Genomic DNA, 15,983 nt, shown 5'->3' with positions numbered 1-15,983 from the left:
CACAATGATGATTTATGTAACATGTTTCTAAATGCTACGTACAACATTATTTTATTATACTATTATTACCCATTTCAGCGAGTACTGATGACCACTGCAAAATACGACAGTTTGGTCCAGGGAGCATTCTGTTTTGGCACAAGGATGATTTATGTAACATGTTTCTAAATTATTAGTATTTTAAATACCGGTACATTCTTTAATAAATCACTGAAAAACAAATGTGAATAAATAGGATGTGGAGTGAGGACGAAATTATTATTATTTTTTATTTTTTGGCGCATCATTTTTACGTAAATAACGACGAATAAAAACTAACATGCCACATAACATTATTTTAAGAAATACAGGAAACAAGCATAAACAATATTCACCATTCTTAATGATCGGGGGATAGAAGAAAAACGTAGGGAATAGAAATTACATACAAATGTGCGTGTAATAAACAATAAGCAAACCATCTTCGATTAATCATTTCAAAACAACGTGAATATAGCGTGGATTGTGTAGGAAAATAATTTCTTATATGTTGCTTCCAATGTGCATCATTGTTAACTTATGAAAACAAATGAAAATTAACATGGCATATGAACACTATTTGAAGAAAGATAGGAGATATTAAATAATATTCATCGTTCTTAATGATCTTTGGATGGAAAATAACAATGAAATAAGTATAAAATAGAAATTACATACAGGTGAGCATATAAAAAACCGTAAGTAGAATTATTTATTTGATTAATAAGCTTAAATTACTCCAGGTTTAGTGTGTTGTGTAACAATAGACAATGGAATCGTTCACAGAAGTGAACTATAAATGATGTGAATCGTTCAGTGCATCCATCTTGTTGTGTAACAATAGAAGTGAACTATAAACGATGTGAATCGTTCAGCGACGACTTCTTACAAATAACCAAAATAAGAAATCATCCATTAAAATATACTTATTACAAAAATTACTTACCTGATGAAGTCAGATCACCATAATTGGGTTGATAATCTTTGTCAGCATCACTGTTATCTTCAAACATGTTATGAATGGACTTCAGGTCTAACTCTTCATATGCCATGTTTGTTTGTTGCTTAGGCAACTATGTCACACAACTTGCGTCTAGAGCCTAACCTATTCAAAAGCTTTCACTTGAGTAAATAGTTAGAATTTCACTCGCCAGGTGGCAGTGGTGTTACAGTTTTCGTATTAATAGAATCTTTTGACACTAGATGGCGGCAACACTAAAGCCGAAAAATAGAAATGTGTATTGTTTTATTAAGTCTTGCTGCTTTACACTCTATTCCCTGAGGAACATTCAGTAAATATGTTAAAGGTTAAAAAATATTTGGCAAAAAATATTAATTTACAAGCTGTCCGACAGGGAATATGATCATTGTAGGTCTACTAATCAAAACCAAGTAACTGCAAATGGAAAGAAAAACCATAATTCTGATGACAAAATGTAGGCCTATTCTGATTTCCTGAAATATAATGATTTAACATAATATACCATTTTATGAGGTCAAACATTTGTTTGAAAATGTCGATTCCTCAACATATTCTCAAATACTTCAAAACAAAATCTCATCTAGCTCTGATAGAAATTAAAAATCAGAAGAATTCAACACACGGCAGTGATACCAAGCCGAAAAGTTATGTTTCCAATAATGTACGATGCAATATAGTCTCATAGCAACACTTCATTGGAGAGGAACAATATTTCAAGATATAATTCTCATAAATTAGATTCCACTTGTGTAGATCCCATTATGTAAAATTTATCCTCCAACAATTTGATGAATTCTGGAAAAAAAAGCTAATGAACAATTTTCTAAAACAAAAAATAGAACAATTAAAGGATATAATTAGCCACCTACCCATTATCTCCTGGCTTAGTTGCTTCATAGGTGGTGCCTTGTCGGTATCACTTGTGACCTGTCTTCAGACAGTTAACTAAACAACAAGAAAACAAGGGATCAAGATGTAAAAACCAGGGATATAATATGCCTTTACTGAAATCAGACATTTTCCCTAGGACTGGTATTTAATTTTAATATTAGGATAAATTACTATCTTGGAAATTTCTAGCTCATAGGGAACTTGCACTCTAAATATCATGCAGTCGAATACAGGGGCGTTTTAAATGAAAATAATACTAATTGATCTTATTTCTCATTACGAATGTCATAACAATAGAAACTTGTTAAAACTAGGGTTGCCATAATGAAGAAACAAAGAAACCAGTACATGATTCACATGTCAATTTGATCGACAGGAAAAAACGTAGGAATTTATAAGAAACTTATAATTTATTTTTCAAATTAATGTCACTTGTTTACTTAATGTGGATGAGACTGGCCACTTCAGTAATACATTTTACCTTATCTAGCACATTATTTGGCATGCAATTTACATTATTACCACTTATTTTAGCACCACACCATTCATGTCTGTATATCACCGTCACAGAACCTCTCATACTTCTCAGAACTGTGAAGAGAAGGAAGGATGAGTTTGTGAAGCTAACTGCAATTTACATTTACCATATTATACTCTATCTGCAGATGTGTTTACTAACTTAAGTGATACCGTAATTTGTTTCTTTCTTGTATCCACTGACTATTCATCAAAGAAAATGATCTTTGAACGTTGGTATTATATCCACATAGAGAGAAATAACAATTCTACCATTTGCAGCTGTTCTAAGTACTGCACCACGGAAATACAACTGCGACAAAAATTTATCGAGATTTCGTGTGAAATCATATTTTTAGAAATTTCCTCTTTGTTGTGCAGTAGGAAAAAATTAAATTTTATCACCTAGTCAGACAGAAGGCTCTTACTGAGTTCGTAAGACGTATTATCTTGCACCCATTTGAGTATCATTTGAACACTATCTTACAAATTACTGCATTTTTCCAGATTTCTGTCCGACTTCATTCAAAATCGTGGACATCAGTCTTTTCTCCCTACACTATAAAGCCATGGACTGTCTGCGGCATATGGCAGCCCTTTGTTACAACCCAATTCCAATTAAATTTAATGCATTTTCTCAATTCTCTTCATCAGATAAATCAGATCATTTTGAAGGGATATGTGTTTACATTCACAAAAATATACAAGTAAGCTCTTGAAGGATGTTTAATTTACATTCAAACAATATAATTTATTGCAAACAATAAATGCATAATATTCTAAATTGCAAAACTTTAATTAATAATATAATTTGTTTATATCTACATTTTATACAGTTATATTACTGAATCATCAATCAATGCAGAGAACTTAAATTATACAACGAGAAAGTGAACTGGGCATCAGCAGAAATATTTAAATGTTCCTTATTAATGTTGGAATATGTCTTGAAATGTTTGTGAGATGCCACAGAAACTAGTGAAATGCCATAAGTACGCCTCAAAATTGATGTTTCTATTTCGATAAATAAGATAAATTGATGAAATGAAGAAACTGCTGTAATGGAATTGAAAACTGGCAAAGCTATAGGAAGTTTTACAGGTTTTCCCGATTGCAGGGTCATGGGGATTGTGTCAGTCTTCAGTCTGCGCATTGCACACAAGTATCTTTGTGGCTACTCCGTGCCGAAGGTGAGTGTAAGCTCACGTCTATCACGTGTGTTGTGGGGGAAAGGCGTCATAAGACACAGCTTCTCTCTGGTGCTGACCAGCCTGTACAGCTACCACAATGCCCCTGATGTATGGGACGATCCCCAGCCAGAGTGAGGATTTTGATTACTTAAGAAATGATCTATAAAAGACCCAAAAAGGGAACAACTGGATAATACCCACGGCAGAGCAATGTCGATAGTCGACATTACTCGCTGGCCACTAGTCACCAGGCCGTACCGAGCCGTGCCAAACAAAACACAATCAAAATGGTGGTAGTAAAATTCGCGATTATATTCTTAAATAATTCACTGCATTAGTCAAGTGCAAGACTTCTGGCTTCTGTTGCATTCAAACAATTATAAAATACGATAATTTGGTCCAGGGAGCATCCGTTTTTGATGCAAAGATAATTTGTTTGGCTTGTTTCTTAAATAAAATTACGAAATGGCGTTCCTGTGCTTAACATTTAATAAAAAAAGAAATATAGCAAAACTGTTTTGTCTCGAGACTCTCATCTAAGTCACGTAATAGGTCAAGTAATCTACTTCAATATATTTGCGCAAATATATCTTGTAGCTAACAGTGGTGCTATCTCTCAGTAATGTTCAGAACGAAGGAGGTAGAGAGAGAAAAGAAACAAATTTCTCCCTCCAACGACGCCACACACCAATGTCGTGTTCTTATGTTGGCAAGATTGTGTATTTACTTAAATTTGGTGCTAAACATAACGGCACGGTTCAAAGATACCGTGGGAATTCTCCAGTTTAGCGCCAAAATGTTATACTATAATGACTAGAACCCGGAATTTTAGGTGCTAAAAGTTAATATTGTTCCTCGCTATAGTTTAATATAAAAGCCATGCCTCCACTTCATTGAAATGCTATTCTTGTCATTCAGTATTTTCCCTTCGGTACTGCTAAAGGTCTCTAATCCTCTTAACCACCACTTACAAACTAGCGCACGATTTACAAGATCATTGCCATACCTCTACTTCATTGAGATGCCATTCTTGTCATTCAGTATTTTCCCTTCGGTACTGCTAAAGGTCTCTAATCCTCTTAACTACCACTTACAAACTAGCATACGATTTACAAGATCATTGCCATACCTCCACTTCATTGAGATGCCATTCTTGCCATTCAGTATTTTCCCTTTGGTATCGTTAAAGGTCTTTAATCCTCTTAACCCCACTTACAAATTAGCACACAGTTTACAAGATCCATTGCTCAGTCCTTCTTCTGACTCTGTTGTCTATTATTACATATCAGACTCTTGTGAACTAAGCTTAAAACTTTCCTCACGGGCACTAGGCCTACTTCTATTCATCTACACTCAGTGACATTAACTTTTAGCACATAAAATTCTGGGCTCTAATAATGACCTAAAATGCTGAAAAAACAGACCTAAAAACAAACAGTCCTATACATAAGTAGTCAAAATACAACCTTAAATTAACAGCTCTTCAGACTGTCTACTATGGTATTCCCATATAAAAGTATAAAAATTTCCCACACGAACACAAATTTTCCCACAACCTACAGTGTGAGCTATAATAAAATAATTAATTAGGTCATAATTAAATGTTCAGCTACAATAAAAGAGAAGGGTGGATGTACCAACCACCAAATCTCCTCCACATCTAGCATAGTGTATCCCAATAGCGGAAACTAAAATGGATGCTGGTGACTTCAAAGGTGCTCTAGTTCAATTCTTTTATTTGGAAGCAAAGAGTACAACTTAGCTGAGAGCTTCATGTGCTATTCTATTCTCTTCTTCCTTTTGACATGACTATCGAAAAAATACTTCGAAGTTCTGCATTTGAATGAGGTAGTGTCAGTACTAATTTTGCGAGTTTTCCTATATAGGGAAATTTTACTTCGTCATTGAAGACTAGCTTAAATTACTAAAAAAAAATTACACGACTACTATGAAGTAGCCAATGTGTGTTATCACCATTTAATTTGAGAAAAATTCGTTCCAGCACAGGGAATCGAACCCAGGACCTCTCAGCTCTACCCGCTGAGTGCTCTTTCCAACTGAGCTATGCTGGGACACGATCCACGGTGCCGGCCGAACTCCTCTCATAATGTTTTACAGCCTTACTACCTGCACTTTAGACAATGTAAGTCATACATGCAGGAGCGCATATTTAAATGACTTTATGGCCATATTCAACATCAGTTTGTGAAAACTGCTAACAGTTAATAGCTATATCACATATTCATTATATATGAGGTCTCGCCTACCTCATCCTGACATTGTATACACACGCCCAGGAAAGATTCAACTGTTACATGGGAAAATGCCAAAAAGGTGACACTACAAAAACATTACATTACAATGTTTTTGAAAGAGGCTTATGCTATCTTTCGAGAGGAACAGTTCAGGCTTTTCAAAGTTTTGCAGTTTGAAACTCAAAAATGTCCTCTTATTGAAGGATATACCATGTGATCAATGCAGATGTCATTTACATGAACACTTCATTTTTAAATTGAAAGCACTAAAAATAATTTATTCTGAAGAATTCTGGAAATTTACGCTAAGTAATGTTTCATTAAATTCTGCATGTTGATAGAACTCTTGCTGGAAGGTCTGAGGAAAAAGATTCAGAGGCAGACTGACTTTGTTCTTGAAGGAAGGCTTTGTTGATGAACTTCGAGATATTGTAATTAACTATTTTCCAGAAATGATGTGACATGTCAATCCAAAGAGAATTCAAACCATGGTATTTGAAAATGACAAACTGGATTATAATATTTGTATATTACAGGTGGACTTCTCAGTGTGATTCAGTTGTGAATACCAGGATGAAATACAAAGTGCTTTATGCATAGGCAGAGTTATGGGAGAGGGGGAAATGGGGGGCGGGGCACTGCCCCCCCAAACTTGTCTGAACTCTTTTTTTTTCCGGTTAACGTTAGAAATTATTGAATTCAAAAGATCTAAATTTAGATCTTATTTGCTTTTGTTTGTGATTAAGTTTCTGTGCTTAAATTGACGAATTAATGTCTTCAGATCGTGTGCCTGCACTATAATTTTATTTTAAATTTCTGAATGTATAAGAATTTCTATAGGCCTACCTCATTTGAGGAATGTTTCTTTTGTAACTGCCTGTGTTACAAGTCTGCAGGTGTTCAGACAGCTACTTGGAGATGATGAATAACATACTGCACAACAATGCAGAAAAAAGAAAAGTGATCCCGGTATAATGTTTAAACTTAAATACGAGATTTAATAAAATAATTAGAGTTTACATTTCATATGATATCTTCAGGAAGGTAAGCTTCATATAAGGAAGTTTCTGTTAGCACTGTTACGTAGTTTTATTGATGCATGCTTGTGTTTCTGTATGATAGAGAAAAAGAGGGAGATTGTTTTAAGTTATGCCCTGTTAGACCTATAATATGTAGTAGACCTACAGTTCAAGCTCTATACAACTCGGTCCGAACTATCACAGATATGGATGTAACACTGTAAGAAACATGTCCTCCCAAAAATACTTTTATTAAATTATCATATACTGATGTCTGATCAGAAAGAGAAAAAGGAATTGGTTGGGTCACTGGTTGAGAAGAAACTGCCTACTGATTTTTTTGTCCTACAGAATAACCATTAATAACCAATAATATCCATTAATAACCATTGCCTACTGAAGAATGCACTGGAAGGAATCGTGAACGGGAGAAGAGTTAGGGACAGAAGAAGATATGAGATGATAGACGATATTAAGATATGTGGATCATAGGCAGAAGTTAAGAGGAAGGCAGGAAATAGGAAAGATTGGAGAATGCTGGGTTTGCAGTGAAAGACCTGACCATCAGCAGAACACTTATGTACCACAGTCAAGCTGTAACAGGGGGAGGAAGTAAATGATGTCCCCCACAACCCCATTATATGGGAATTCTGTGGTTTTACTTTGTCCCAGCCAAGGAAACGGTTCTCTCTCCGCCTATGGCTTTATGGTCTAGGAGAAGAATCCTTTTGTTTACAGCTGCTACATTTTTCATGGATAAATGCAAGATGTTACAAGTCTGTTTTATTTTTATTTATCAGAGCTTCCTCAAATTAGAGGCTGCCATTAGACAAAGCATACAATACAATACAATAGAAGATGAGAGCTAAAAGAGTAAGAAAAAAGGCAAACAAATACACAAACAATGGCAGTTTACAGAAGAAAAAAAAAATTCAAGTAAAGAATCAATGAAAGCTAAGAAAGAAAAAGAAAAATGATAATGGTGCGTCAATTTTTTTTTCCATACACTGAATTAGAGTCCATATACGTGGTTCCGTAAAAGTTTGACTGACTCTTTAATTATGAGGAGGGCCAGTTCGTTCAGAAACGATTTGTGCAGTCCTAGGGTCTTACAGAATTGAGAACAGAAGTTGGGTATCGTTCCTCTTGCTCCAAACATCAATCCCATAACACTGATATCGTGAAGTTGGTATTTATCTTTATAATACGGGATGGTTGGAACGTAGATTGCTCGTTTCTCCTCATGTATGTCTTTGGGCTGTCCTTTGTATGTTTCAAACCTGATGGTGGAGTCGATTATCATACCCTGAGACAGGGATTCGCTAATGGCGATTATGTCAATTCGTCTGTTACTGCCATTGTCGGCGGTTCCGTGGACTTCTTCATAGACGGTGTATTTTAGTTTTCTAAGGGCATCGGCCAATTTAGTTCTAATTGCATGGTGCCTATTTATATACAATGTTTCGCCATAAGGGCAGGCTCCCAGGACATGTCCAAGGGTTTCTATCTCACTGAGGCATCGCCTGCAGTGGCTGTCCTGAGACCTACCGGGTATGGCTCTTACAGCGCTTACGTTGGCAGTCATCTTGATAGCCTCCTTCCATTCACCGCTAGTCATTCCATCGGGCTTAGTTATCCATTTGTTAGAGGGAGTGAATTCACTGTACAGAATAACGCCTTTTCCCTTTTGAGGTAAGTTGCACCATGCGTTGTACTCTCGCTGGCGTAATTCGGTCCTAATTTTTCTGATATTTATTACTCCACTCGTAGAAGTTAGGTGTTCAGTTTCATTGATTTGAAGGTTGTTCAAACAGGTTGTTCCTCTGTTAGACATCTAGTGTTGTTTATGTACATATTATTACACATATTCAACTTCATGCAAGAGTTGACGTGTTGCAAGTAGGTTTCCCAACGTGCGCAGAAAATACCTAAGCCTTTAAATTTTTTGTTGGAATACAACATATTGTCTGGAATATCTCTAGGAAGTTGTAGGATGTCCTTAATTGAGCTTTTAATAAGAAGATCTACATCTTTGAGGAACTTGACAGGTAATTTATCGGGAGGGGTTGTTTGAAAAGGGTATACAAGCTTCGGACAAACGAAGGAAGAAACCACGTTGTATTTTTGGTAAGGCTGGAGCAAGGGTGAGGTGGTCAGATGTTCTAACTGAGAATTTAAGTGTTTTAAAAGAAATAGCTTGATTCTTGAAAAGTGAATGAATATACAGTAAATAAAATGAAAACGTAACATATTTCAGAGTTGTCCTTGGTTACAAGCGTAAACAGATTGTAGCAATGTCTTCTTTTAATATTTAAAACACTATAACATAATGAAAAACACTCCTAATATTTTCAGGAAGCACTGACGCACTATTTCACCAATACACAAAATATCCATCAGAATCTTCGAAGAAGGAAGCGTTAAAATTGAACTAATTACAAGGATAAAGATATTATATTTGTCATGATCAACTTTGTAACAGAATATTTATGTTGGAAAGGGATTCACAACAGCCTGCTGAAGAAGCAATTTGGCGTGATGAACCAGCTTTTGAATTTAAGAATAAGTACATTGTTAGGTTGATGCAGTTCCTCTCTGATAACACAAGAAACAATTCAGTTGAAAATACTTCGTTACGTCTCACAGGAAAGATGTGATAGATGATGTGGGCAGTAATGTGAAACGCTTAGTGAGGCAAAAAATTATAAATAAAAGAAATTCCAACTTTGTGCAGTGTGCAAAATATTTTCCTGATTTGGCAACACAGCTATACCGTAAACTTGTATTTTCCACATTAATAAACACGATATCAGAACTGAAATAGAAAAGGCAATCCATGGAACACAGTGGCCAAATTTTTAACATTGATAGTTTAGCTGAATTTTGATAGTAGTCTTACAAAAGCAATATGATGGTGGACTTCAAGTATCCCATACGTGACAATAACATCTTAATTAAGTAACCCGAGTAATAGGGCTTGCACTAAGAATCTAAATGCACTCTGAATCTCCTGAAGTGTCCTGCTAAGTCTCATAACAAGCCAAATTTTTTTGCAACTATTTTACTAGCTGTTAGAGCAGGGGCGGCTCTACAACAAGAACTGCAGAGCTGCAGAACCGCCATTTAAATGGACCTGAAAAACAATAAAAATGTAAAACATGCTTTTATGTAATCTACTTCACTGTTTCATTTATTTTTCCAATTCATTCTCCTTCGATTCGAGATTTTACTGTCTGTAGGAGCCTTGAACTGCTCGAGAATTTTAGCTGTAGTGTACTTTTCAGATCTGTGATTGGCAGTTCCTGAAGCTCAATGTAGGGTAGTCGGCAGCAGAAAACTGGTTTTCTTCACCGTCCCATAAGACTGCATTAGAGCTGCAACCGAAGCAGCTCTCTCCGAATATACAAGAGAACCGCCAACACCCTCATCTCTGTATGACCTGCGTTAGAACACATAGGCTTCTGGACTACTGTATATCATTACAGTTCCAGTGTGTTATAGTACTGTGGGTGGTGTGATGTGATTAGTCAGTGTGCCTAAGGAAATATTTGATATTAAAAATGAATTAAATGAAAACCTAATCGACCAACCCTTTTCGAAATTAAAAGAGAAATTGCATGTTAACTCAAGAAATTAGGACGTCCTACACAAAGTTTAAATATTAAAATTTCTGGAAAAAGTCGAGGAAATCATGTAGCCTACTAGTCATTTTAATACCGAAATGTGTAATGGACACGATTGTTTTTTTGCTGCGCCCATGAAAACGCTTTCTCCCCCACCCGTGTATTCTGTTTAGAGGAGAAAATACATGGACAAACACCGGAGTGAAGGATTTAGTTAATTTGACTTAAAAAACTAGAAAAGCTTGTGGGGCACATCTCCACTACGTGACTAGTTGTACCAGGTGGGAGAGATGTAGCGCACGGATGGTTGGAGTACAATTTCGGGTGCACAGTCAACTTCGAGAAGGGGCTGTAATTACACGCGTTACCCGATTTAGATGCAATAAACAGCATGCGTTTGCTAAATACACTACTTTTCATGCAGAACTGCCAACCTTTGTAACCGCGGGCCGCTACTGTGTTAGAGTAATTATTTCAAAATAAAATGTGCTTTTTTACCTTAAGAGACCTTTGCACAGCCTTTACAGAATACATTATTTTGCAGTACACTAGATAGTATGCGAACATCTATAACCTCATTGGTATCACTAACACTGTGTTCTTGTTTCAGAGTTTCATTTTAGAATCTTCAAGTTTCTTTCCTGATGCACAGCCACTTTTACAGATTCACTATGACCACATGCTAGAGGGTTGTAGGTTAGAATTCACATTACTAACAGTGTTCTTACGTTTACCAACATTTCTTCTCTTCTTAAATACGAAATGGCGTGCCCAAGCTTCACAATTAATTTAAATACTTTCAAACTACTTCTATAACCCATATTGTAAGAAAATATCACAAAATGCACATCTATAAACCAACTCAACTGTAACGTACAGCACGTGTATAACGTCACAACCATTGTAAACAAACCGTTGCTACGAAACAAAGCACAGGACGCTAAACCAGGTGTGCCAATACATATAAATTCCCTACAATGAAAAAATTTCGCATATAAGGCGCAAAATTTGAAACATAGTAGAATGCCAGACGAACAGGAGACACACCCACTTTAAATGTCGCTGTCCATTTAAACCGAAAAAAAAAACCATACTTAGGAATCAGATACACACTTAAATCAAGGCTCATCTGAAAGATAAAGCTTCATAGATCAATAAAACAGGAAAAAAATGAAAAATTCAAGATTTTTTGGCTTTCTGGGTCCCTTAAGTTTTTGATCTGGTTTCAATAGTTTTGTTTTGACAAGGTTATTCAAGTCAGGTGTTATGCATTTTATTACTTTAGTTTTATCAAGTGAGATTTCATTATTAAACTATATCTCTAGATATTTAATATGTTCGTTTTTTGAGGTAATTGAAGCAATAATTGATCCTTCTAGAGTGGTGATTTTTCCTTTTCGTAAGACAATAGATTTACTTTTTAGAGGATTGAGATTTAATCCTCTTTCTGAAAGGCTGGTGTCGGTATGTTCTGTTCTTCTTATTGTCAAGTGACAGAATTTTGAGGTAAAATTGGACAATACTCATTTTGTACATTTATACTGCAAGAATGTGTAGTATGTAGCTTACATTTTACATTGCATTAAACCACAAAATTGGCTTTGCACTGAATATTTTCGTACTGGTTTCATCATCTTTTTTTTATAGAAACAACAATCTCAACTTTATTACCCCATCTTGTGATAATATGTGTTGCATTGGTTGCATATAAGGAAAAAGTTGCTTGAGATCCTTCAATTTGGCTTCTGTGATTTTTCTTACTTTTGGATATAAAGTACTGGGCCCACCCCTCTCTTTCCAATGAAGGGCGACCTTTCTTTCACCACACTCTTTCAGACCTCAATGTTACCCACTTGTATTTTAATTTCATTATCATTGGTTGACTACTCTATGTTCTATACGTAGACATTGAGTTTGTAACCATTCTTCTTCATATACAGTATGTGTATATACAACATCTTTCACCCAATCAGCAAGAGACACAAAACCATTTTTCTGCAGTCTTATAAAGACCCATAAATTCTTTCTTCTTTGTCTTTTGTAATATCTTCAATCAGTGCTAGTAAATTGTGATTTACATTTTTCATATGCAGTTTGCGAAGGAGGGATTATTTGATCAATTCCTTTCATAATAATTTTTTATCCAAAAATTTGTCATAGGTGCTCTAGTGGAATGATACGTCTTCTATTCTGTTGGCTTTAGTTGTAATTATTTTTGTATGTTTCCATTTTTTGACAATATTCCAACCTGAGTACTGTGTTAAACAGCTTAGTGATGTGGTATAGGTACTGTCTTACAGGACATTATTTTCAAAGCAAGATTATTTATTTTGTCAGATCCCAGAGCTTTGAACGATTTTAGAGTTTTAATTACCAGTATCTTCTTTTTTCTGACGGAGTAGTGTAAGGTAGGCCTATACTAATATTTTCTATGAAATAATTTATTCATTAATGTTCAATTCATGAATAGAGGGTTCTCTAAATAGTCCCTTAAGTACTTTCCAAGAGCTTCAGTTTTGTTCATAAGTTGACAGTAGATATTCCAATGAATTCTGAAGATATATTATTTTATAGTTGGTTTACTAAGATGTTTTGTGATACACCAAATATTACTAGAGGGTCCGGCATATCGAATATGAGCCTCAAATTTGTTTATTTTTATCTCATTTGTTTTCCCATAGTCTGTTTTTGAGATTACCATATAGCCTACATTTCTGTCAGCCTCTGATCTAGTTCTTTGCCATTATTTCTGGCTTTTGATTTTTGTAGGCATAAATACTTAATTCCTGGATTTGTTTAGAATGAATAGTCGTATCATTTTGTTGCTATTTTGACTGCAAATTTAATAGTTGATATATAAGTACATATCCATTGCGATATCCAAATCTTCAATTCACGTAGGATTTATAATTCCAGGAATGGAAATGACTTTGTAAGTTTTACAATCATTGTCAGCATCACTGTTAACTTTTATTGCTGCTGAGGCTGAAGAATAGTGCAAGATAAGAATAACAGGGTTATGATCAGAAGTTAGAGCTACTATTGATTCTGCATAAAGTAATATCATAACGTAACTATATGAATTACTGCAATATCCAATAAATCAGATCGATGACTGATGTATGGAAAACGTGTAGGTTGAGATATAATATTGCAATGATATTGAGTTGAATGATCAACAACTATTTCTTCACTGAAAGTTGTGATTGATGAATTCTAACTTATATTCTTGTCCCGTGCCGTGGCGTCACAGTCTAAGGCATCCTGCCTAGGACTCGCGTTACGGAATGCGCGCTGGTTCGAGTCCTCATGGGGGAAGAAATTTTCTCATGAAATTTCAGCCAGTATATGGGACCGGTGCTCGCCCAGCATCGTGATGCACTTGGGGAGCTACGATAGGTAGCGAAATCCGGTTGCAAAACCAGCTATAACGGCTGGGGAATCATCGTGCTAACCACACGATACCTCCAATCTGGTTGGATGATCGTCCACCTCTGCTTCGGCATGTGGGCATGAGGCCAGCAGTCAGCTGGTCGGTCTAGGCCCTTCACGGGCTGTAGTGCCACGGATTTTTTTTTTAACTTATATTCTTAGTATTAAAATCCCCAGCGTGCATATAGGCCTAAATATTTGAAAGAAAGCAAAGTAAATAGAGATATGATTTTAATGATGTCAAATTCGGGGAACAGTAAATGTTTCCAATTTGCAGATTTGTGTTCTTTATAGGAATTTCTATAAAGGAAGCTTCTAGATTGATGAATTAAGATGTTGGAAATGGCCTTTAATGAAATGAAGATTTCACTGCTATAGCAGTGGCACTCTGTGGTGTTCTTGGTCCGTCATTTCGATATATAACATAATTTCTTATTGTCAATCATCTAATTGCAGTAAGATGCATTTCATTTATGAGAGATATGTTAATACAGTTTCCTTCACGAAAATCTGTTAATATAAGCTTTTTCAAAAGTAAGAGGTAATTTTAATTGTTCATATTTCAGTGAAGAACTGTCAAGTTATTCACATAGAATACTTCGCTGTATTACTATTAAACTACGTATTTTTTCCTTTCTTGACTAGTTTCGATGTGAATAATTTCACAGGGAGCATTACCTGAAAAACTAGACTGGCATAATACGAGGCATGTTCTTAAAGTAAGTTCCGTTTTCAATTATAGCCATCGCATCGTTGCAATCGTTATTTTGTGCATGTGTGTTTTCTTCTTCAGTCCTCAGGCAAGCTGTGCATGCAGTTTCAGAGCTTCAGTCTGTGTGTGTGTGGTTAGTTGTGATCAATTGAAATGTTTAAAGTGATCAAGTACCCTGCCGACTATGAGATGCAATCTGTTATCCATTTCTTGAATGCGAGAAACATCAAACTAGCTGACATTCATCGTCAACTTTGTGAGGTGTATGGTGATGATTTAGTGATGGAATGGTCAGGAGATGGGTTAGGAAGTTCAACAAGGACTGCGTCTCTGAGCATGACGAGCAGCGTACCGGTCGGCCATCTTTAATCAATGATGATTTGGTGTGTGCTGTCGATGAAAAAATTCATGAGGACAGGAGGTTCACAATTTCTTTGCTTTCCATGAATTTTCCACAAATGTCGCGGAGTGTTCTCTACAAAATTGTGACAGATCGATTACAATATCGAAAATTGTGCTCACGATGAGTACCCAAGGTGCTCACCGAGGAACACAAAACCAAACGAGCTTCCAGTGCATTAAGCTTTCTCACAAGTTAAAGTGAGCAAGATGATGAGTTTCTTGACCATATGGTGACTTGGGTGTCTCACATGACACCTGAATCGAAGCAGCAGTCCATGGAATGGAGGCACACTGCATTGTCAAGGAAAAAGAAATTCAAACACCATGTCAACACGCAAGATCATGTGCACTGTTTTTTGGGACAGAAAAGGAGTCCTACTCATCGAATTCTTGCCTCGGGGTGAAACCATTAATAGAGAAACCTATTGTCAGACCTTGAAGAAGCTCCATCGCGCAATTCAGAACAAGAGATGTGGGATGCTGACCGACGGAATTGTGTTGCTTCATGACAACGCTCGGCCACACACAGCTCATGAAACCCAAAATCTCATCTCGAAATTTGGCTGGGAACAAATTGACCATCCCCTCTACAGCCCGGATTTGGCTCCAAGTGACTTTCATCTCTTCCTGCACCTCAAGAAGTTCCTCGGTGGTCAACGTTTTGATGGCGACAATGAAGTGAAAACAGCAGTGTGGGAGTGGTTCGCATCGCAGGTGGGCGAATTCTACAATGAGGGGATAGAAAGACTTGTGCCATGACTTGATAAATGCCTCAATAATGGTGGAATTATGTTGAGAAGTAATTGAAGTGTGGGGAATACGATGCAACAAAAATGGTTTGTAAATATCTTCCCGTTTACTTATTACACCCTTTTGGAACTTACTTTAAGAAAACGCCTCGTATATACGTTATTCTAGGTACGCTAACACAATTCTGAGTCAC

At 36.1% G+C, this 15,983-nt stretch overlaps 1 protein-coding gene across 5 annotated transcripts in view; it reads right to left on the bottom strand.

The window, feature by feature from the left end:
• LOC138705807 (vacuolar protein sorting-associated protein 52 homolog) overlaps positions 1–15,983 on the bottom strand; it is a 53,549-nt gene that overhangs the window by 14,843 nt on the left and 22,723 nt on the right. For 2 of the 5 annotated variants that reach the window (XR_011333794.1, XR_011333795.1), the window contains exon 2: positions 1,870–1,945. Coding sequence is in view for 1 of the 5 variants with exons in the window: in XM_069834464.1 (XP_069690565.1) it covers positions 10,993–11,061 (69 nt within the window). In the remaining 4 variants the exon portion in view is untranslated. The other 3 variants (XR_011333793.1, XR_011333796.1, XM_069834464.1) reach the window with 3 other exon arrangements.

This window comes from Periplaneta americana, chromosome 9 (assembly GCF_040183065.1).
Source record: "Periplaneta americana isolate PAMFEO1 chromosome 9, P.americana_PAMFEO1_priV1, whole genome shotgun sequence".
NCBI lineage: Eukaryota > Metazoa > Arthropoda > Insecta > Blattodea > Blattidae > Periplaneta > Periplaneta americana.
The sequence above is the reverse complement of the archived record's forward strand: the minus strand, read 5'-3'. Positions and strand labels throughout refer to the sequence as shown.